The sequence below is a fragment of the Arachis hypogaea genome, chromosome 4, assembly GCF_003086295.3.
Source record: "Arachis hypogaea cultivar Tifrunner chromosome 4, arahy.Tifrunner.gnm2.J5K5, whole genome shotgun sequence".
Classification (NCBI taxonomy): Eukaryota; Viridiplantae; Streptophyta; class Magnoliopsida; order Fabales; family Fabaceae; genus Arachis; species Arachis hypogaea.
In genome coordinates, this window is record NC_092039.1 from 115,102,607 (window position 1) to 115,125,744 (window position 23,138).

The 23,138-nt window shown below is 28.1% G+C and overlaps 1 protein-coding gene and 3 long non-coding RNA genes across 4 annotated transcripts; 2 read left to right on the plus strand and 2 right to left on the minus strand.

Moving 5' to 3' along the window:
- The first annotated feature begins 1,366 nt into the window (after nt 1-1,366).
- Nucleotides 1,367-2,966, plus strand: LOC112794414 (uncharacterized). The gene is made up of 4 exons (XM_025836450.2): nt 1,367-1,441; nt 1,533-1,640; nt 2,253-2,642; nt 2,740-2,966. Exons 1-3 carry the CDS (start codon nt 1,394-1,396, stop codon nt 2,472-2,474), a joined length of 378 nt encoding a protein of 125 aa, XP_025692235.2. The 5' UTR covers nt 1,367-1,393; the 3' UTR covers nt 2,475-2,642; nt 2,740-2,966.
- Nucleotides 2,967-10,449: 7,483 nt separating this feature from the next.
- LOC112794416 (uncharacterized) lies at nt 10,450-11,394 on the minus strand. The gene is made up of 2 exons (XR_003198855.3): nt 11,261-11,394; nt 10,450-10,768 (listed from the first exon to the last, which is right to left on the minus strand). It is a non-coding gene; the product is annotated as an uncharacterized lncRNA (long non-coding RNA).
- A 1,777-nt stretch (nt 11,395-13,171) lies between these two features.
- On the plus strand, nt 13,172-18,978 carry LOC112797417 (uncharacterized). Its single transcript, XR_003818296.2, has 5 exons — nt 13,172-14,101; nt 14,213-14,326; nt 17,859-18,186; nt 18,290-18,419; nt 18,560-18,978. It is a non-coding gene; the product is annotated as an uncharacterized lncRNA (long non-coding RNA).
- Nucleotides 18,979-20,923: 1,945 nt separating this feature from the next.
- On the minus strand, nt 20,924-22,542 carry LOC112794417 (uncharacterized). Its single transcript, XR_003198856.3, has 2 exons — nt 21,957-22,542; nt 20,924-21,285 (listed from the first exon to the last, which is right to left on the minus strand). It is a non-coding gene; the product is annotated as an uncharacterized lncRNA (long non-coding RNA).
- Nucleotides 22,543-23,138: the final 596 nt, after the last annotated feature.

The following is a 23,138-nucleotide window of genomic DNA, read 5'->3' on the forward strand; positions in this document are numbered from 1 at the left end:
AATCAAGCCAAAATAGCACAACAGCCTAGGAGAAAAATTTCAGAAATTGGAGACAAATATAGTAGGGAGAATTCAATGGAAGGGAGAAATAAAACACTTGTAGACAATGTTATGAACCGGTCTTTGAGGTCTTCCCAAAACCAAGTGAGGAGTAATGTTCAACTAGAAGAACAACCAACTCCTAAGAAGATGAAGAGTAAGGCAAAGTGTCCAGCAATGGCTCTTGATGTCTTTTTGCATACAGAAGGAGTAGAAGTGGAGAGAGAAAAGGAAGATGACTTTGAGTCAATTGGTGAGGATGCTGGAGCTACTGAAAAAGAACCAGCTAACTTGATAAACTTAAAAAATAACTTAAAGCGTCCAGCAATGACTCTTGATGCTTTTTTGGGTGATCAAGGAATTCATGTGGAAAGAGAAGAGGAACAAAATGAAGTTCTAACTACTGAGGATGCTAGATCTAGGCCATCTCCGAATAATGGAGAAAATGTTCATATCCCCTCTGAGGAAGATTATATTGGTGAACATGAAAGTGACAATTTTGATGTAGAAAGAGATCAAGTTATGGAAGAGGCTCATGTAGAAGGTGATGTAATTTAGTTTGTTGCTATTTGTTTTACATTTTCTTTTTATCTATGAGCATGGGGCTGCCCTTTCCATACCTTTCACGGCTGTCTTTGGTTTTAATTTGTACTATTTCTCAACTTTTAATTTAGATACTTCAAAGGTTAAAAAGACTCGTGGAAAAACAAGATGCCTAAAGATTTATGCAAGAACTTGGGAAGAAAGGGAGGAAGTGACTTTTGATCAGGGAGCAGCCGTGGGGCCAACAGCTCAGAGAGCGAAGGATTTAACTAATTTTATTGGAACAATGGGAAGGAATAGTGATTTTATTACCTTGATGTACACTAATTGGAAAGCTGTGCCTAAGCAAATCAAAAAGCGCATTTGGAAGTATATTAATGTAAGCTCCATTTATTTTTATGTTTATGCCATCTGTTAATAATTATTTTATGCATATGATATGATGAAATTGATGTGTTTGTAGTCAAAGTTCATTCTTCCAAAATCTTCAAAGTTATGGGTGATGACTGGTGTTCAAGGAGCATGGAAGCGTTACAAAACAAGAATAAAAAAGAAGCATTTTGAACCATATTCTGGAAATATTGAGGATATGTTGGTGAATCGTCCTTTGGAAATTCCAGAAATACAATTTCGGAAGCTAATTGCATATTGGAGTATTCCAACTGTCAAAGTGAGCTAGAGGATTTCAATTATTATTATTTGATATGATCAAGTATAATTCTTTCAATTTTTATATTTTTTTCATCATTGTTTATTTTAAACACAGGCCATGTGTGTTATAAATTCTGAAAATCGCAAGAAACAACAATGGATGCATAAAATGGGCCCAATCAATTTTGCAAGAGTGCGTGTTGATTTGGTAAGGTCACATTTGAGTTAAAATTCTCTACTTGTTACTTCTCCCTAATTTTAGTATGTTATAACTTTGTAATTGTTATCTTGATCTGTAGCGTGAGAAAAAAGAGAACAAAGAGGAACCAAATCAAGCTGAAATGTTTGTTGCAACTCGGAATGGACTAAAAGGGAAAACACTTGATGTAGAAACACAAGCTGTTATTGTAAGTTCCTCTATAATTTTCTTGTTTTAGTAGTTGTTTTATGACTGTCATGGATGCTATTTTTTTTGCTGTTTTATGGCTATCGTGATTATTGTTATGATATCTATTTTGCGGCTGTTTCATGGTTGTTTCATGGGCGGTTTCATGGCTGATTTAGTTGCTGTTTTATGGCTATCATGGTTGTTGTTTTAGTATCTACTTTATGACTATTTTGTGGTTGTCATGGTTGCTGACTTGCTGCTTTCTATGTTTTGTGGTATCTATTTTGTGTCTGTTTCATGGCTGTTTCATGGCTGATTTAGTTGCTGTTCTATGACTATTTTATGTCTGTCTCATGGCTGATTTAGTTGCTATTCTATGGCTATTTTATCCATGTTTTATGGCTATCATGGACTGCTATTTTATGGTTATTTCATGGCTGTTTTATGGTTGATTTAATTGCTATTCTATGACAATGTACAACCATGTTATATGGCTATCATGGACTGCTGTTTTATGGCTCTTTTATAGCTATTTTGGATTGCTGTCCCTATTAGTTATCAATAGGTTTTTGGATTCTTTCATTGAATTTTTATCACTAAAAATAGACATATCATATATTTATGTGTATAGGATAAACTTGATGATCTCCAAGAAGCTGGAGAAACTCCTACTAATGCATTTCAAAAAGTTTTTGGTAAAGAGAATCCAGGAAGAGTTCGATGTTATGGAAGAACTGTTACAAAAACTTCTCTTAAGAAAAATAAAGAAATAGATGAAATCAAAAAACAAAGTGAAGAGAAGGTAACAGCTTTAAAAACTGAATTAGACGACCATAAGCAACGACTGCAATGATTGGAAGATATTGTCAAACTTATGTTGCAACAAACTTCTCCTGGTATGAATGTTGATGAAGCACTTTCTCTCTTGCGATCTAAGCAATCGTCTGCAAATAGTGCACAAGATCCAAATTTAGTTCCTCGGCATTCTCCTCCATCGACTCATATACCAAATCATGAATAGGTATATGTATGCTAATTGTTGTACCACTTGAGTATACATATTATTGTATAGCTGATGTTTTGACTATAATTTTTTGTTCATTTAAATTTGACTACAGCTTTCTTATTGTTGGAGGAAGTTTTTTGAAGACATAAAGACAATTCTTGCCACAATGGTGAAGCACAAAGTCTTCTTGGTTTTTAGTGGACAACTTAGTTTCTTTTTTGTTTAAGTTCATTAGCAGAAAAACATGTATTTTGCTTACTTAGGTTTATTATTTATTTGACTTGGTAACTTATTAGCAAGTATATATGTTAATTGGTACTTGGAAGACCTTTCTATATATATATTCAATATATATTATTATCTTATTCAAATGCGGGTGTTATATATTCTTCAAATATCATATAAATATAACAAAGATAAAAAAAATATTATTTTAGATATTAAAAAAGAGAATCTAAGAAAAATTCAATAAGGTGTTGCTTTAGGTATTAAAAAAAGACAACTATAAATAAACCTACATAAGTGTTGCATTAGGTCTATAAAAAAGGCAACTTAAAAAAATTTGGACAAGTGTTGCTTTAGGTATATGAAAATGCAACTTAAAAAAACCTGAACAAGTGTTGCTTTAGGTGGAGGAAAAGGCAACTTAAAAAAATTTGTACAAGTGTTGCTTTAGGTATATGAAAAAGCAACTTAAAAAACTCTAGACAAGTGTTGCTTTATATATTACAAAATACAACTCGTAAAAAGTGTTGCCATAGCGTTTCATATAAAGCGTTGTGTTTGGGTGCTCTAAGGCAACCCTTTCACGGAGTTGCTTTATTTTCAGAAAAGGCAACGTTTTTTGAAAGTTGCCAAAAAAAGGGTTCCCTTTAATATACAAAAGCGTTGCCTTAGACCAAAGGTAACGGCCGTATAGCCAACCCCCCAAAAAGCGTTGCCTTTTGTCGGATCAAAGGCAACACTTTCTCTTATTATAAGCAACGTTTTTAAAGGGTTGCCTCAGCCTGAATTTGTTGTAGTATGTTTCGAATTACATTATTCTGTTGCATGCATGTAATTCGAGTTGATTCATTTCAAACTACATGAGAGTTTAATTCGAAACGATTAGATTCGAATTATATAGTAATTTGGTTCTGGTTGATTGCTGTCTAGCAATTCTGTTTGGCTGATTTCCGTTAATATTTCACTCCCATGGCTTAAACACGTTTTTTGCCCTAAGAGAAATGTATGAACAGAATTTAAATTTGATTTGAACTCATATAGAAAATAATATATAATTAATAATTTTTTATAATTTAAAATTTATATCAATTATACTGTGTTTTGAGTCCGTTCATGAGTTTGAGCGAATCATATTTTAAGTTTTGATGAGTTAAACTAGCTATGTTAATAAATTAAATTGTTATTAATTGAGGTGAAAACCAAAATTTTTGCGAGTCTTAAGCTTGATTTGTTTCAACTTAATTCTATCCTCTTTGTAGATGTCAAAATTACGTGAGATACAAGTCATACGAGAAAATAATACGTGTGCTCTATATATCCTTTTTGACTTTTGAGAGCAATATCCTCCTTCTATTATGTTCAAATGGAATCAATTTCAGTCAGTTACATTAAAATATGCCATCAAATAGGCTTATGACTCATTATATATAAACTTGACTGATGAGACTCGTCCCTGTACGAAGGAGTGAATTAATTATACTCTATAATATATTTTAATATTATTTAAAAATTGATTAAATAATATATAAATAAATATTAAATTTAAAATATTTTTTATTAAAAATATTACATGTAATTTAACTAAAATATAATACAAGTTGAATTATATTTATTATTTTTAAAATTTAAATTTATTTTTTATAGAAAAAGATATAAAATTTTTTATATTAAAATTTTACAAATTTACATTTTTATTTATTGTTTTTATTATTTACAAATAATTAAAGAAAAAAATTAGAAAAAAATAAATTAAAATAAAAACAACAAAAATATAATATAAAATTATGAATTAACTTTATAATTATGATATATTTAAATGTATTTAATAAAAAGATGTTTTGCTAAATTTAAATTATTTTAGAGGAGTTTTAAGCAATTAGTTTGGAGATTAAGAAATAAATAATAACAATAAGAGTTGTATTCAATATGTTTTATAAATAGATCAAATAGAATAATAATAAATTTATTATGTATGTCAAATAGTGTAAAATTTAAATATTTGTAACAAAATTTTTTTATAATTATGATTATAATAACACTTTTAATATATATATTTATTACATTATTTAGTTAGTAATTTATGTTTCAATTGAATACTAATAATAGGTAAGAGCTTTTACTTTTAAATTTTCTTATTTTTTTAAAAAGATGATTGGTTAATTTCATATGTTGTTATGTATTTAAAAGTGCTGATGTGGTATTATTAGAAAAAATAAGATGATTAAATTTGATTGTATAGATGATTGGTATCAATTTTTATAGATTATAAATAGATAGATAGACATGGCTAAATATAATTAATTTTACTCGATAATATTAAAGGGTTATACTATGTGTACAATAAAATTAGTCACCAAAGTTAGTTACCAGTATAAAATATATGTTGAAATATAAATATATTATGAAAATAAATTAAACTACACATGTATTTATATACAAATATATTGATGGCTGATTTTAGTGACTAATTTCGGCATACAAATAGTATTTTTCAATATTAAATGAGTAATGTTAATAAGATAATAATAATAATAAATTATTTTAAATAACTTTTTTATTTTTTTAAGGATAATTGGTTGATTCTCATATGTTATGTGTTTAAAAGTGCTGATGAGGCATCATTAAAAAGTAAGATGACTAAAATTCATTGTATAGATAATTGATATCAATTTTTATAGATTATAAATAGATAAATAAATAGATAGATATGGCCAAATGTAATTAATTTTATTCGGTAATATTAAATGAATAATACTAAGAAGACAATAATATAAATTATTTTATTTAATTTAATATTTATAATTTTTTATATATAATATTTATAATTATATATTTATTACATCTAAAATTATTTATTTATTTTAATAATAATTAAAGAATACAAAATAAGAAATGAATTATATTAAAAAAATAAATAAATTATGATTTTTTTTGGTGTTTATGGTATTTCTCAATCTGACAGGTAATGACTAATCCGTCGTAGATTTGAGTTTCAGTTAAGAATCTATCGCTGGTTAATGGGTTACTATATGTATAAGGGCGAATTCAAACCCTTCATCACTTGATTAAGCAAACGAGTGAACTAATCACTCAATCCACCTAAGTTGGTTAAATTATATATGACTCTCTTTAATTTTCAAATTATGACTCTCAAAAATTTAATTAGTATTAAATATGCCATTAAAGCCATATGAGTATATCAGTTATTATCAAATGAATGAAAATGGCCAATTTCACTAAACTGAATATTATTGATGTTTTAAATAAAATGTGATAAATATGTAATTAACAAGAAAAGTATTTTCTGCATGCAAAAGAACTCAACTAAACACATTAACAATCAAGTGAATCAAAATGACTAATTCTACTGAACTGAATGTAAATAAGAACACATTTCTATTCTTATGCCCTAGTTACGCCAAAAAAAAAAAATAGAATAGATCGATCTACTAAACGAAACAACTCAATCCAGTAAACCTAAAATGCAACTAAGAGAAACGCGAGATTGTGAGATTTTAAATGAATAGTAATTTTTTTCATATCTTTCGCAGTCTCTGTTATTGTTTTTGTTTGTTTTTCTTCTTCCTTTTGATAAATCTTCTCGCGATTCCTTAGTAAAAGCAGTTTCCTTTCGAAGTTTTCCAATAATGGTTTCAAGGTTGAAGAAGGAACGGTTTTTTTATAATGAAGCGCGAATGAATGTTAACATTTCGGGAGTTTAGGGAGCGTGTAATACACGCTCATTTAATAGTATTGAATTTTTCTGGTATTGGACCAATTTGAATGGACTTGGATACAAAATTATATGGATGTGTAGTATGACTATTTTACATATATAACATTTATAATTACATATTTATTACATCTAAAATTATTTATTTATTTCAATAATAATTAAAGAATATAAAATAAGAAATGAATTATATTAAAAAATAAATAAATTATGACTTTTTTGTTGTTTAAGGTATTTTCTAATCTGACAGACAATGACTAATCCGTTGTGGATCTGAACTCCAGTTAAGCGTCTATTGCTAGTCAATAGATTACTGCATACACAAAACAAAATTTAAACACTCCATTATTTATTTAAGCGAACAAATGAATTAATCATTCAATCAATCTAAATCAGTTAAATTATATATGACTCTCTTTAATTTTCAAATGATGACTCTCAAACATTTAATTAGTGTTAAATATGCCATTAAAGGCATATGAGTATGACTTACTTTATATATATATATATATATATATATAAAAGATGTTTCATGTACCTAATTGATTGAATACCGATAAGATGAAGGCTTTTACTTTTGTTCTTATCATTCTTTTTATTTTCTCCATTGGTATCGGTATATTTTAGTTATTCATTAACAAGATTTCATTATTTGTATCTTCTTATTTCTTATGTGCATGTTTGTTTTCTTTTTTGAAAACAATGTTATTTTACGTTTAATTAATTTTTCTATATTTATTAAAATTGCTAAAAATGAATTTATGTAAAAGATTCTATTTTATATAAATTTTTTTAACAGAAAAATTAATAATGATTATCTTTTATCTATAAATTTATATGCACATGCAAAAAGTTTTTCTTTTCAAAAAAAATAACAAATAGATACTACTCAAGGTCGGTTTGATTTGGTTTATATTTATATTTTCAATTTCTAGCATTTCACAGAAAAAAAGGTAAGAAATAAAATTTTAACTTCTTATTTTATCTTAAATAAAATCATAATAAACTAAAAATTATTATAAATAAAAAAGAAAATTATTTCTCAAACCAAATAAACTCTAAAGATATTTTTGATTTGTATTTTTGTTTTTTGTTCTGAAGATTTTATGAAAGAAAAAAAATAAAAACAACAAAATCTTAATTTTTATTTTTATATTTTGTTTTCTTTTTTTTTTCTATAGAATTTTGAAACAGAAAATATTAAAAATAAAAACGCAAATTATATACATTCTTCAAGCATAGTTGAAATTTTACATCACAAGTACTAATGGTTTTATATGTTTGATGTGTAAATGTATAGGCAATGAAAGATTATTAAAAGTATCAGAGGCAAGATTGTGTTATGCCGAGACTGAAGGACAGTGTAATCCAACAACACATGACGAATGCAACAGGGACTGTAAGAGAATATATGGAGAGCATGCAACTGGTCATTGCGATATTACAAGAGATTGTGTTTGCCGCTTCCCATGTTAAATTTGTAGTCCTAAATTTACAGCATTGTCCCTTTTGAATAAATAATTAAATAATGAGACTACAACATATTTATATACAATCTTATTCCGTCCATAATAGAGATAAAACTGTGAGGGTGTTAGTAGGGTCAAATTCATCATGTCAATCTATTTATCTGGCTTAAATAAGCGAATTTTTAATTTGTCATATATTAGACCACAAAACCTTTTTTTAAAAATACTAAAATATAAAGGAACATTATTAAAATTCTCCAATAAAAAAGATAAAAAAATAATAAGAATAAAGATAATAAAAATTTATTTAATATTCAAGTGCATTATTTTTAAATTCTTTTAAAATATTAATTTTTATTTAATTTTTTAATTCATTTCTTTATCTTAGTTCAAAGTATTATTTATTATAATAAACATATAAGTTTGTCTATTTTTTAACTAAGAAGGGTTATACCTTTTTAAAAGTCTTTTGTTAAAATGTTTGAGTCCAACAAAAATCAAAGATAATATTCAACTAAAAAAATTAATATATTAGATTAAATAAAATAATTATCGGATAATTATAACTTTTTTTTTAATTCTACAGTTATCTACAACGATGATAAGTTTATTGGTCAAAAGTAATAATTTACAATATTTTTTTATTTTATGATAGATAATAAAAATTTTACTAAGAAAAAATATGATATATTTTATACTTATTCTTTTATGTATAAGTTTCATTAAATATATTTACTCATGATCCCTCCAAAAAGGAAGGTATAAAGTATTTTTTATTTTAATATTTTGATCATGTTGCATAATATATAATATATTTATGAAAAATGTTAAAGGATTAGCAAAATATATTATTTTTTAATTTGGTCATTAATTTTAATTATTAACTTAATTTTTTTAGTCTAATAATCTTATAATATATTTTTAGTTCACACTTTTAAACATTAATAATTAACTATTGACAAAAAAATAAATTATGTTAGTCCTCTAGTATTTTTCTATGTTTATTATTAATACTAATATTTTGTCGAACACTTTGTATTTCTCAAATAATATTTTTATTGATTATTTTTATATAATACAAAAAAATTATAACTCAATAATCAAAGAATCTATAAGGAGTAAGTTATAATTGGGATGGACTAACTTTGATTCTTCATTATAATTGTGTAAGAAATACAAAAAATATAAAAAAGATAAAAATTCAAATGAGACGATGGTAATTAAATTCATAATTCCCTTTATTTATAGGCGTATATTTTATCTTTTTATCTATTAAATAATTATTCAATAATTTTTTAGTATTTTTAACTGTAAGGTTAATTAACACTCTATAATATTTATGGTAGAATTTTTTCGACAAAGACAATAATTATATATAAGGTCACAATTAAATTAAATAAAACAGTAAAATAAAGATAAATAAATGACATATATATATATATATATGATTTCATTTAATTTTTGAAAAAAAATTATTAAATACTAATAGTCTCATTTATATTTAAAAAACTAAGCTTAATTTTGGATAAATAACTAATTAGATTATTATTATTATTATTATTATTATTATTATTATTATTATTATTATTATTATTATTATTATTATTATTATTATTATTATTGTTGTTGTTGTTATTGTTATACATTGTTGTTATTATTATTGTTATTAACTACCAATTTGGTACTAAAATAATTAATCGCTGTCAAAAAAGTTCTTGAAAAATATTATCGACAAAACAATCCATAATTTAAAAATGCGAAAAAAAAAACAACTAATAATGATTATATTTTTGTAAGTGACAAAAAATCTTTTGTATTTAGCAAATAGTTTATCTATTTTATTTAAATTTTTGTGCTAATATTTAAATAAATATTTAGAAGGTAAATAAATAGATTCGAAATAAAATTTGATCTCTAGATTTTTTTTAATTATAAAAAAATAATAATTCACAATAATTTTTTTTAAATCCCGTGACATTAAATTACCACATTTTAAGGATTAAAAAGTTTTATTTTTTAATAATGAATACAAAAATTTGCATCAAAATTTGATTTATAAATTTTTTTTTAGAATATATATTTAATATCTAATTCTTTTTATTGTATTTTTTAATATTCTGGAGGCTCATTTGTCGTTGGTATTTTTATTTGGAGTTTTTTTTATTAGGAATGTAAATTTTTGGGTATTATTTTAATAGTTTATTATTATTATTATTATTATTATTATTATTATTATTATTATATGCTTTTTTATTTTTAATTGAGTAAAGTTATTTTTTTCTCTATGAATTGATTAGATCTATATAACACGATAATTTTTTATCTTTCTATTGTTAATAAATAATATAAGTTTTTCACACATAATTTTTTCTTTTTAAATGTTGAGACAAACACATTATCATAATAGAAGCATTATGTAAATTCATATATATATTTATTGGTTTAATGGGGTCCACACCTCTACATGTAGATCCATCCCTACATTATCCATTATTTAAATATTTATTGGAAAGGGGACAATGTTGTAAAAGTAAGAGTACAAATTTAACATGGATAATAACAAATACAATCTTCTATGGCATTGCAATGACCAGATGCTCGCCCTCCATGTACTCTCCTGCAGTCGTTGTTGCATGTGTTTTCTATACAGCCTCCTTCACTCAGTGTTTGTTGACACTCTCTTGCCTCTGATACTTTCAACAACCTTTCATTGTCTATGCATATTTACACATCAACCATATAAAACCATTAGTACTTTGATGTAAAAATTTAACTATGCTTAAAGAATATGTTTGATTTGAGTTTTTATTTTCTATTTTTAAAATTTTGATTAAAAAAAATATAAAAATAAGATTTTATTATTTTGGTTATTTTCTCTTATTCCATCATAAAATCTTTAAGAGAGAATATTAAATTAAAAATAAAAATACAAATAAAAAACATCCTTAGTATTTAACTATTTGGTTTGAGAAAATATTTTTTGTTTTTATTTTTAATATTTTTAGTTTTAGGATTTTATTGAAGAAAAATTGAAAATAATAAAATTTTATAAGTAAATAAACCTAAATCAGTTTCTAATTATTTTTAACAATATAAAAAACCATTTTTCTTTTTAATAATAAAATAAATTATAAGGCAAATAGTCTCATTTTCGTGCAACAGAATAAGAAAAATTAAACTTTATTTATTAGATAATTAAAACATACCGATGCCAATGGAGAAAATAAAGAGAACGATGAGAACATAAGTAAAGGCTTTCATCTTAATTCTTATTAGGCTGAGCAACCTTCACTCTTCAAGGTTGCCTTGTTAGGTACATGAAACAACTCATACATGTCTATCCATATATATAAGCCTTTGATGGCATGGAAGAATGCTAGAGTGCGTTATTAGAATAAAATAAATAAAGAAATTGAGATGATGGTTAAATGATGACAAAAAATAATAAATTTTGATGATCTTTTAATATTTTATTTATTTATTATAATATATTAAAATTAATTACATTTTACTAGAATAAGAGGAGGGTACTTCTTGTTATGGTACCTAATTAATTTTGTAATTATTTCATTATTAAAGTCAAACCACATAATTACTATTTTTAATAACGATAATATTAAAGAGTTAAAAAAAGTCTAAATTTATTTTATTTATTATTTATTAATTATTTTATTAATTGTCATAATAATTAATAAATGATAAATAAGATAAATTTTAATTATTTTTAGTTAGTTTTTTTGTTGTCAAATATTTTAGTTCTAATAACAATTAAAACTTTAAGAGGTTAATAAGTAGAATTTAATTTTAATAAATTGATAATATAAATAAAATTTACATGTATATTTAATTACTTATCATTATATTAGCAACAATAATTACTTTCAACAATTAATATCTGAATGGTCATTTAAAATAACGGATATATAATTGAACGACAATATAAAATAGTTTATACTCTCAGCATATCAAAATTAAATTCTTAATAAGTATCCTAAGGACATTAATTAAGATGAGAAAAAGATCCACTAATATAAAAAAATTATAAAACAATAAAATAATGAATTAATTACTATTCAATTTGTAATATTAATTGCGTGTACATTATGGACTTCACCACCTTAATTTAAGGTGATTAGATTTGTTTGGTAGTTAATGAAAATTATAAAAAAAAAATGAAAATTTCAATTTACTTGTAATATAATTATTAAAAAATAAAAAAATCTAATAATAATTTTAAACAAAGTCTTAAGAGTAGCACTTGTTGGTGAAAAATTATATTATAAATTGTGTATATTTTTTAATAAACTAACTAATTAAAATAAAAAATTAAATTCTTAGTAAAACTTTTGCATTTTCCATTTTAAAAGTAGATATTGCATTATAAGAAAGACGTTAAATACCGTCGAATTTAGCGACAAACATTAGCAGTGATTTTACTGGCGGATTTCTATTTTTGACAGTAAATTTGTCAGTAATAATTGAAGGAAAGATGAGAAAGATAGGCGCAAAATTTAGCGTCGGATTTACCGTCAAATTTTTTCGACGATAAACACGTTTAGTGGAATGCTGTGTTTTGACGACCCACAATGCATTACCATCAACTTTATCCACCAGTAAATTTGATAGTAATGGTGTCTTAAATTTGAATTGCGAACTCTTTTCTCCTTCATCTCTCTCTCTCTCTCTCTCTCATCTCTTCTCTCTGTGAACACCTCTGTAAGACCCAAAACCTTTGAAAAGTCTTATTATGATCAAGTCTCAAATCATATAGTTATTTATAGTCTTAATTTCAAAAATTATTTTATTAAAGATAATTAAGGCAAGTTTTGATTTATTGAATTTGAGATAAGTTATGATTATTATCCAATTATATAATTATTGGATTATTTTATGTATTTAAATTATAAATTTAGCAGTTGTGAAATAATAAGAATTTTATATGATTTGGACTAAATAATTAATATTTTAAAATAGTAATACTGCTGTTTTGGGAAAATAAAGGATTTAAGTATATTATTTCTAATTTTTGGATTTGGACATTTTATTAAAAATAATTTATAAAATTGAGGGGACAAATAGTATTTTATATATATAATTAGTATTGGATTTAGTTTGAGTTTCAATTACTATATTGTTCCTATTTTTAATTGAAATTACAAAACTACTCCTAGCTTAACCCTAACCCTAATTTTGATATACCATCCCCAAAAACCCTTCTCTTCATGTTGCGTAGCCAACAATCTCTCTTTCATCCTCTTTGCTGCGCAGCCTTGTGATGAACACACACACACGCACTGCTCTTGAGAAGAAACGAAGAAAGCAAACGAAGGGATCCAAGAAGAGGGAGATCAGAATCAGAAAGGAATGGGGACGCATTTCACGCCGTGCAGTCACGTCACCCTCACCGCGTCGTGCCGCTGCGCCACCGTGTCCTCGCCGTCGAGCTCATTCCGTCAGTGTCACACCGCCGGGCCTCCTCGTCGATCTGCCTGTCGCCGTTGGGGTGCGAGCCATGGACGACTCTGAGGGAGAAGACGCGAGGTTGGTGGAGCCACACCCAGTCCCAGTCGCGCCGCCGCCTCTACACCGCTGCAGAATAGATCGGAGACGAGGGAGCGGACTGCGATGGGGGGAAAGAGTCGCGCCACCCAGTCGCCGGTCTACACGCCGCCAACGTCGCCGGTGTTGTCGCGATGAGAGAGAGAGAGAGCCCGCCGGACCGTCGCGGAGCTGTCCTTGCCGCTGCGCCCAGCTGCTGTTGGGAGCCCTGCCGTCGCTCATGGGGTTACGCCAGTTAGCTTCTGCCGCCGGAAAAAGCCCCTGCTGCCGTCGCTGGAGAATTCTGCCGATAAGGATTTTAATTGAGATTTCTGTTCTTTTGAAATCCCAGGAAGATTGTTGATACTGCGTGGTTGTACAGCTGCTATTATCAGAAATTCAGGCCGCCACCATCATTCGAGAATTATTGGCGGAGCTGGTACCGGGCTGCCACCGAACCGGTTCGGAGATCGCCGCTGTTTCAGTTCAGCCGTTCCTTCTTCGGTTCGGTAAGCGTTTCGATTTGATAGCCCTTTTGTTACTATTCTGTTATCTCACGCTAAGGTTTGTGGCGTTAATTGCTATAAGTTTGAGTTTCGGTTGTTGTATGTTGCGATTAGAGTTGTTGAGACTGTTGCGAAAGTGACCTGGAGCTGAGGTTTTGGTTGCCGGTGATTTCGAGTTGAGGCGAAAAGAACTTATGAGGCGTTTGGGTTATGGATTTGCATTTTGAGGTATGGGCGCTTTCCAAAAACTATGTTTTATGTATTGGAATTATTACATATGGATACTGATGTGAGACATAGTGTATTTGGTGATTGTATCAGTCTTATGTATTATTCGATTGTCTCAATTGATTATGGATAATTGTTTGGCTGAATTGTTGTGCGGCTTTGCGAAATATAATATTTTGAAGTTGATTCTTTAAAGATTTAAAATCTGAGTTTAATCTGTTGAGGATTGATTTGAATTGAGTTAATTATTTTGATGGTGTGAAAAGTCAAATGCACTTTTGAATTCAGCCTGGTTTACTTTAATTGACTTGGTTTTGACAAATCATTTGTTACTGAGCCGTTTCTTTACAGTTTTGGAAATGATTTAAATCAGTTGATATTGATTTAATTTTGAAACGGTTTCTTGAGATATGGGAATGAGATGACTGTTGGATTTAGCCTGATTTTGAATTGATTCTGGATTTTGGACTGTTGAAAAGGATTGCAGAACGATTTAGTTGGGACCCGAACCGGGTGGCAAAGTCCAAGTTTTAGGGGAGATGCTGCCAAAATTTCTATAAAATCCGAGTCTTTATTAAAATGTCTGAAAAAATGATGAGTTAAAGATTTCTACTATTTTATTTGAATTATCAAGAAAATGATGATTCATGCTTTTGAAATGAGTTATTAAAGAGAAAATTGTGATTTATTCTTGCTTCTTAAGAAAGGCATTATATCTCTTTCAGGAGAAAGTTATTTAGATGAAACTTATGTTTTAAAGCTGTTTTAAACGTGACAAGGGCAATGCCTTTAAATTTGACTTGAGAGTTTCAATTAGAGGAGTTTCAATGACTTTGAAAGAACCTGAAAGTCTATTGACAAGTTTCATTTTGAAATGTTTTGAGAAAGGTTTTAAGTACTCTTTGAATTCTGGATTCTTGCAAGACTAAAACAATTTTGAACAGTTGAAACGCTTTAAAATTTATCATGGGGGTTGAAGTTAGTTTTTCTTAAGTAAAGAAAACGGCTTTGAAAGAAGTAAATGATTACGTGACTCGGTTTGGCTTAGATCCTATTTTATTACTCAAATTGGAAAGCCAAGGTTTTAATGATTTTAAATGAATTTGGCGAAATAAGTTATGTTATTCTCCCCTAAAGACTTGAGACTCTGCCGAGAAACTTTTGTTATAAAATTCCATTGATGGATGGATGATTTTGAATATTTCGAAATAAATCTTTAACTTGCCATGATTATGGAAGTTTTGGAAAGAGGATGCCGATAGTGGCATTATTTTCAAAGGGGAATTTACCTTGAGTAAAAGTGGCTTATGAGCCTGAGATGATTTGAGAAATGAGATCTTTAAAGCCAAGGATAAAAAGAGTTGAAACTTGATTTCAAAGCGAAATGATTTGAGAAAAAGTGATTTATGGCTTAAATGCCAATTTTATGAATTTGATGATATTGAATGGTGGAAGTGTTGTTTTGTTGTGAGCCAGAATGGCTGTATATGATTATGAATATTGGCTGGTTCTGGATTGAACCGTGAGCTGGAATGGCTGTGTATGATATGAATATTGGCTGGTTTTGGATTGAACCGTGAGCCGGATGGCTGAGATGGATGTTGATCCATGGCTGAGAATGAAAGCATATGTGCTGAGATATTGATAATTTGTGATATTGCACTTCCACTATCGGAGATACGAGTTTCCCTGGGTGAAAGCAGTGGCTAGCCACCACGTGCTCCAGGTGGAGAATCGAAGCTATTTTGACCTTATGTCGTCAGGGTGGCCGGGCACTGTGAAATTCTCGGACGAGCTCACTCCCGTGAATATTCACCAGTGAAGGTGATGGATATGGATCATGATTATGATCATGATTATGTTGAGTATAACTCGAGTTGGGGAGACACGACAGAGGGACAGTCCAATGGTTAGCTACCAGGACTTGTCGGGTTGGCTATATAACCGACAGATGATATCATCAGCCACTAGGACAGGCATGCATCATACGCATCTATGTGATATTGTTCGGGTGTGTATATTGTACTTAGTTTGCCTTCGTGATTAACTGCTAATTGTTCAACTTGCTGTAATTGTTTGTTTGTGCTTAAACTTCCTATCTGTGTTTGCAACTGGGACTTTGTTGGATTGTGGTGATTGGTTGTTGGTTGGATTGCTTGGGCCTAGGGCCGTGGTTGAATTGAGATGGACCGATGGTTGGTTTCGGTTTTGTGTTTCTGGTTTGGAAAAATATGAAAGGCTATTTTGGTTCAGCATAGATAAACCTTTTTTGAAAGGCTTTTGAATATTGTTTTAAATGAACAATTTCCTCTTTTAGAAAAGGATTTCAGATTTTTCTTTTATTGTAAACCGTTGTTTTTGAAAAGAGGCATAAGTCAGTTATTAATCACTAGTACGGTTTATCTTCACGTATCCTATTACAGTAATTTCTAAAAACCCTCTATTGAGAACCCTTTCGAGGATGATGTTCTCACCCCCCTACATTTTTCCCCTTTCAGGATATGGGCGCAGAAGTCACGAAGAGTTTATTTAGTTGTTGTTGAAATGCTCTGTATCACTTTAGATTGTTATTTATTGTGCCCTCGCCTTTATCTTGATATATTCTGTAAGAGGGATAGGAATTGTATTGGATAATGCTTGTAATATTATATATATATATATATATATATATATATATATATATATATATGTGTGTGTGTATATGTGGATGTACTCTTTATGAGTTCTTGTAAGTTGTATGGTATCTATGGATGTACTTTGTCGAACGAAAGTATTTTTTGGGGGCGGTTTTGCGGTTTATAGTTTTAAACAGGCTCATATTTTAGTAATAAATAGTATAAGTGTCGTCGTAATGTTATTATAAAATAGAATTTGTGTTGATTATTCAGGTTGCTTTCTAAAGTTTCCATTATATATATTATTATTGATTTAATTTGTTCTTAATCTTTAACTTGAAAATTATTTTTAGTGCTTTAATTTTCTTTTCAAGTTATTTGCTGCTTTAATTAGGTGATAATTTAGAATCAGTTAGAAAATTTATAAAAATCAGTTTAACATGCTGTTATGTTTTTTGAGTTTGAGTTTGAATTTATTTGGACTGGATTAATTGATTTTCTACTGAATTTTTGCAATGCGTTGCTGATGGTTGTGGCATGCATTAATGCTGACTTGTGTAAATTGATATTTAAGAAATACTTGGTTGCGCTATTTTTTGTTGTTTGATGCTTTTCACGCCAAGTCTCGATTATATGCCTTTATGTCAAATTTTTGTTTTAGTTGATAATTAGTATTATCTTTGAAATGTATACAATAGTATAAACAAGTTAATATATTCTACTGGAAATATTGTGAATTCAATTGATGAGCTTTGACTGATGTTGTGGATTGAGATTGTTGGATTTGTGAAAACCGTAAATGTAGATATATGTCCAACTTTAGGGGAGGTTATGTCAATTTTTTTCAAATAATATAAATGTTGAAAGATTTGTGTTGTACATATGCTTATTAATGTTAATTGATATTCTGTTTGAAGACATGACAACAGGTAGCAGATGTGTCACAAATCGGTCTCGTGGTCATGGTAGAAGGAAGGTTTCCACTATTGGTACCCCAGAGACTTCTTAGTCATCGCCCTTACCTTGACTACCCTATCGACCCCTGTGACATCACAGACGGATCTACTGGACCAGCAATTCATCATGGTCCTCGACTACGTGGCTCCTTCTGCTACGCCTTCCTTCACCCTCTATAACTCTAGCGACAGAGATCGCGGTGGGTGATTCCTCTAATGTGTCCCAGCCAAATATCCCTCCACCACCGTCCATCATACAGATGAGGATTTGGCCTGATGGCATGTAGGCGTGAGTACTATTTTAATGTCGTATATCCACAATAATCTATTTTGAATTTGTTAAGTTTTATGTGTTTTTATGCATTTTCTAATTTTAAATTTTTCATTGATAGGTTTGCACCAAACAACAGTGCATATACACAAGAGATCTCTAATGTGATTAAGTCCGTGTACGATAACTCATGGTCGATCTACATGAAAATTTCTACCGAGACCAGAGAGCGATGATTTCAGAAGTGGGAGGTAAGAACCCAATGTTGTTGAAATTAAAATGTTGAAATTAACCGTATTTTAATTGTATTTTATTTCAACTAACTAATGTTATTAACTTACTTTGTGCATAAGAATTTTATATGGGATATGGAACATGTTATCTTGATCAGGAAGATCTACGACCACCGGATAGTTAGGCGACTTTAGCAGATGATGCAGGACGTTAGTTAGGGGCGCGACCACCTCACAATTTGGCTCCATTCAGATATTAAGAAGGAACTGAACGTCCATTTTAGTACTGATGAGGAGTTCAGCATTATCGTCTGACGAACAGAACTAATAGGGCTTCGCCGAGGTCGTCAAAGTATACCGATGAGTCGGCGACTTTCATTAAGACGAAGAGCAGGTTGGTATGTATTTTGCTAATCTTTGTTAATTATTACTTGAATTAATCGTTACTTGATTTAGGGATTCGCAGAGTTTAAGAATTTAATTTATTTTATGTCTATTTTATTGTATTTTACTTCTTTGACTTTTTATTATACTCAGACCCTTGATATTTAATAAAATTATTAGTTAATTTTTGGTATTTAGAATCTGTGCACTAATCTTATAAAAAATTTTAATTTGACTACTAATTGTGCAAAAGAAATTGCATACAGTCGAATTTACCGATGAAACAATCCAACGATAAATGGGTGCCACAAAACATAACATGGCGTCAAAAGTACCGTCGGATTTACCAACTGCATATTTTCGTCATATTAATTGCAAAATCTATCCGAGCAAAAGCAAATGCAAAATATTAGCGTCGGACGAAATAATTTGACAGTAAATATAATATTTTTTGACGTTGTTTATATCGTCAAATTCATTCCAACGATAAATCTGACAGTAAACAAATTATCAACAAATTTATTTGATAAATCTACCAATAAATCTTACACTACTCAGACCTTTTTTATACTATTAACTAAATCCTTTAGATATTTTACTATATTATATTTTTTATAAAATTTCTCTTCTTTATACTTTTTTTTCCATACAAATATTATCTTCCTTGTAAATTTGTTATGCCTTTTGTGTTACGTGTTATGATTTTATTTCCTAGTTTTCATTTAGCTTTAATTTATCTGGTTATAATTTTATAATTTTGATAAGTTGGTTGCTAATTTGCCGTCTTATCAATTGTAATTTGGCAATTTAGTTTTAATTTTGTACTTTTGTTTATTGATTGGTGGTATTTGAAGAAACTGTTTCAGACGATATGACTGTCGAAAGAACTCAATATCAAATAAGAGAGTTTTATATATCTATGTCTGATTATGATTAATAAATTGTTATTTTTTTTTTTAAAATAATGAGTAAAGAAAAATAAGGCATGCTAGCCATCCTACCGGCCGTTAGATGGAGTGGCCATGAAATTCAAAATCGTTGGAAATTTAGAATAAAAAGGGAATGAGTTACTCCGTTTACCACCCTTATTTCGCCACAGACAGATTATTTTCTTTGGAAGAATATAGTTAGTTCCTATAATATTATTAAACTAACTATACCTCCACATCCTATCTACGAATTATGGTCTCATCCTTATTAAAGATTGATTCAAAAAAAATTTAATAGTAAAAATAAAAATAATAATAAAAAAATTAACATAAATATATTTAAATATTTAAAATTTTAAAAAAATTAATAAAATTTTTATTTATTTAATTAACACATTAAAATGTAAGTTATTTTAATTTTTTTATTTTAATATTTTAATAATCTTATATAATATATTTATTATTAAGATTAACATCTTGCCAGATACTTTATATCTGTTAAATAATATTTTTATTAATTTTTTATATAATAAAAAATATTTATAGTTCAGTAATAAAAAAATTTAAAAAAATAAACTATAATTCGAATGGAGTAACTTTGATTCTTTATTATAATTATGTAAAAAATACAAAAAAATAAAAAAATATTTTCAAACGAGACAATTGTAATTTTTTTATTTCTAGGTATAAATTATGTCATTTTTTTTTTTAAAGATAGGAGTGAAATTTAAATTCGTAATTTTAAGTAAGTATATAAAAATTATGTTATTTGAATTATAACTCGTTAATATGTAGATTATGTCTCTCTGTCTATTAAATAATTATTCAATAATTTTTCGGCATTTAATTGAAAGGTTAACACACCATAATATTTGCGATAGAGTTTTTTTCGATAAAGACAATTATTATATGTAAGAGTGTAAAATAAAACAATAAAATACTAAGCTAATAGTCTTGTTTATATTTGAAAAACTGAGCGCAACTTTGGATAATTAACTGATTGGATTATTATTATTATTATTATTATTATTATTATTATTATTATTATTATTATTATTATTATTATTATTATTATTATTATTATTATTCGAGTAGAGTTATTTTTCTATCTGAATTGATAATACAATACTTTTTATCTTTCTTTTGGTATTAAATAATATAATTTTTTCACACCTAAATAATTTTTTTAAAATGAGACAAACACATTAATTATGATAATAAAAGCATTATATATATATATATATATATAAATTTGCACACACACATATTATAAGTTTTGTAATGGGCCCACACCTCTACGTGTAGATCCATTCCTGCACTGAGTGCACTCTATATTATAAGTTTTTCATAGTCCCATTATTTAAATATTTATTGAAAAGGGACAATGTTGTAAAAGTAAGATTAACATGGGAAAAAACAAATACAATCTTCTATTGCGTTGCAATGACCAGATGCTCGCCCTCCATGTACTCTCCTGCAGTCGCTGTTGCATGTGTTTTCTATACAGCCTCCTTCCCTCAGTGTTTGTTGACACTCTTTTGCCTCTGATACTTTCAACAACCTTTCATTGTCTATGCATATTTACACATCAACCATATAAAACCATTAGTACTTTGATGTAAAAATTTAACTATGCTTAAAGAATATGTTTGATTTGAGTTTTTTTATTTTCTATTTTTAAAATTTTATAAAAAAAATACAAAAATAAAATTTTATTATTTTGGTTATTTTCTCTTATTTCATCATAAAATCTTTAAAAGAGAGAATATTAAAAACAAAAATACAAATCAAAAGTATCCTTAGTGTTTAATTATTTGATTTGAAAAAATATTTTCTATTTTTTATAATATTGTTAGTTTCAGGATTTTATTTAAGAAAAATTGAAAATAATAAAATTTTGTTTTTAATCGTTAGCTTTTATTTCTTATATTTTTTCTCTATGAAATACTAAAACCAAAACCACCTTTAGGTTGTATCTCTTTGTTATTTTTTTGAAAAAAAAAACTTTTTATATGTGTGTATGGTATGAATTCATAAAATAAAAACTAATGATTATTAATTTTTTCTTTTAAAAAAAATCTAAATGAAATATAAGTATCTTTCAAATAAATTCATTTTTAGCATTTTTATCAATATAAAAAGATTAAACGTAAAATTACATTTTTTAAAACAAAAAATGAAAACAAACATGCACATAAGAAGATATAAATAATTAAATCTTGTAATGAATAACTAAACATACCGATTCCAACGGAGAAAATAAGGACAATGATCAGAACATAAGGAAAAGCCTTCATCTTATCAGTAGTCAATCTTCAGATTTGGCCACTTTAATTTGGTGCATGAAACATCTTATCTATGTCGATGTATATATAGCAAAATTTTAAAAACCGAACCGACTATCGAACCGGTCTAATTTTTAATTTGCTGAGTTATTGATTTAACCAGTTCATTTGTGGTTCAACCAAAAAATTATTTTATAATAAAATAATAAATAATATTATCTCTAAATATTTTTTGGTTGATGCTCTCGTCCATACCTAAAAATTATCAGCAATTCAATAACAATATTACAGCAACTAATTAATTTTAACATAGATATAATGATACAAAAAAATTAATAACAGAACCAAACCAAAAAAAAGAAATTAAAGACAATAGAACCACGGCATATCAGAATCAAGGTTTAAGAACATCAATGACAATACTAAACCACAGTAATAACTAATGACAACAATAATTGAAAAAGAAAAATGAAAAATTACATATTAACAGTTCTAAAACCAATTAAAACAATAATTACAATAAAAAATATCTTCTAAAACATAAAGGACAAGGAGCACAACAGAAGGTTGGACGCGACTAAATTGGAGAAGAGGTGGTTCAGATTGCCGCAAAACTAGAGCCAAGGGGAAGAGGGTGGTGCACGGCAGAACTAGATCAGAAGAGGATGGAGCGTGACAGAACTGGAATAGAAAAAGATTAGAGCACGGTGGAACAGAGCCAATGCGGTGAGACAGTGGTTGCGCGATGGAGGAAGGATTCGAGACGAGTTGTAGTGGGACAGCGGCTTCGAGCAATGGCGGAAACAACGGTAGTGAAAAACACGGCTTCGACCAGTTGCGACGTCTGCGGTGACACAGAAGTGACTGGACGGAACAAGTGATAGAGTGAGGGAGGAGTTCAATACCGAGAGTCAAAGGAAGAAAAAGGAGTACTAAGTGACTGCTAAGCGTAGATTAGGGTTACTCGTTTTTTTAATTAATAAACAAAACGGCATCGTTTTTTTCAAAATGTAAAATTCAATTGGATTCTGATTCAGTTCGATTAGCTGGCTAATTTTTTATCAATTCAATAGTCCAATTACGATTTTTAAAATAAACAGTTATATTTTTTAAATGAATAACTTTTCTTGTTGGTTCAT

What these genes read in the sequence shown, in the direction of transcription:
- LOC112794414 (XM_025836450.2), top strand. Translation starts at nt 1,394, where the DNA reads ATGCATAAAATGGGCCCAATCAATTTTGCAAGAGTGCGTGTTGATTTG. An exon ending in CAAGAGTGCGTGTTGATTTG is followed by an intron (nt 1,442 to 1,532) that starts GTAAGGTCACAT and finishes CTTGATCTGTAG; the next exon opens with CGTGAGAAAAAAGAGAACAA. An exon ending in TAGAAACACAAGCTGTTATT is followed by an intron (nt 1,641 to 2,252) that starts GTAAGTTCCTCT and finishes TTATGTGTATAG; the next exon opens with GATAAACTTGATGATCTCCA.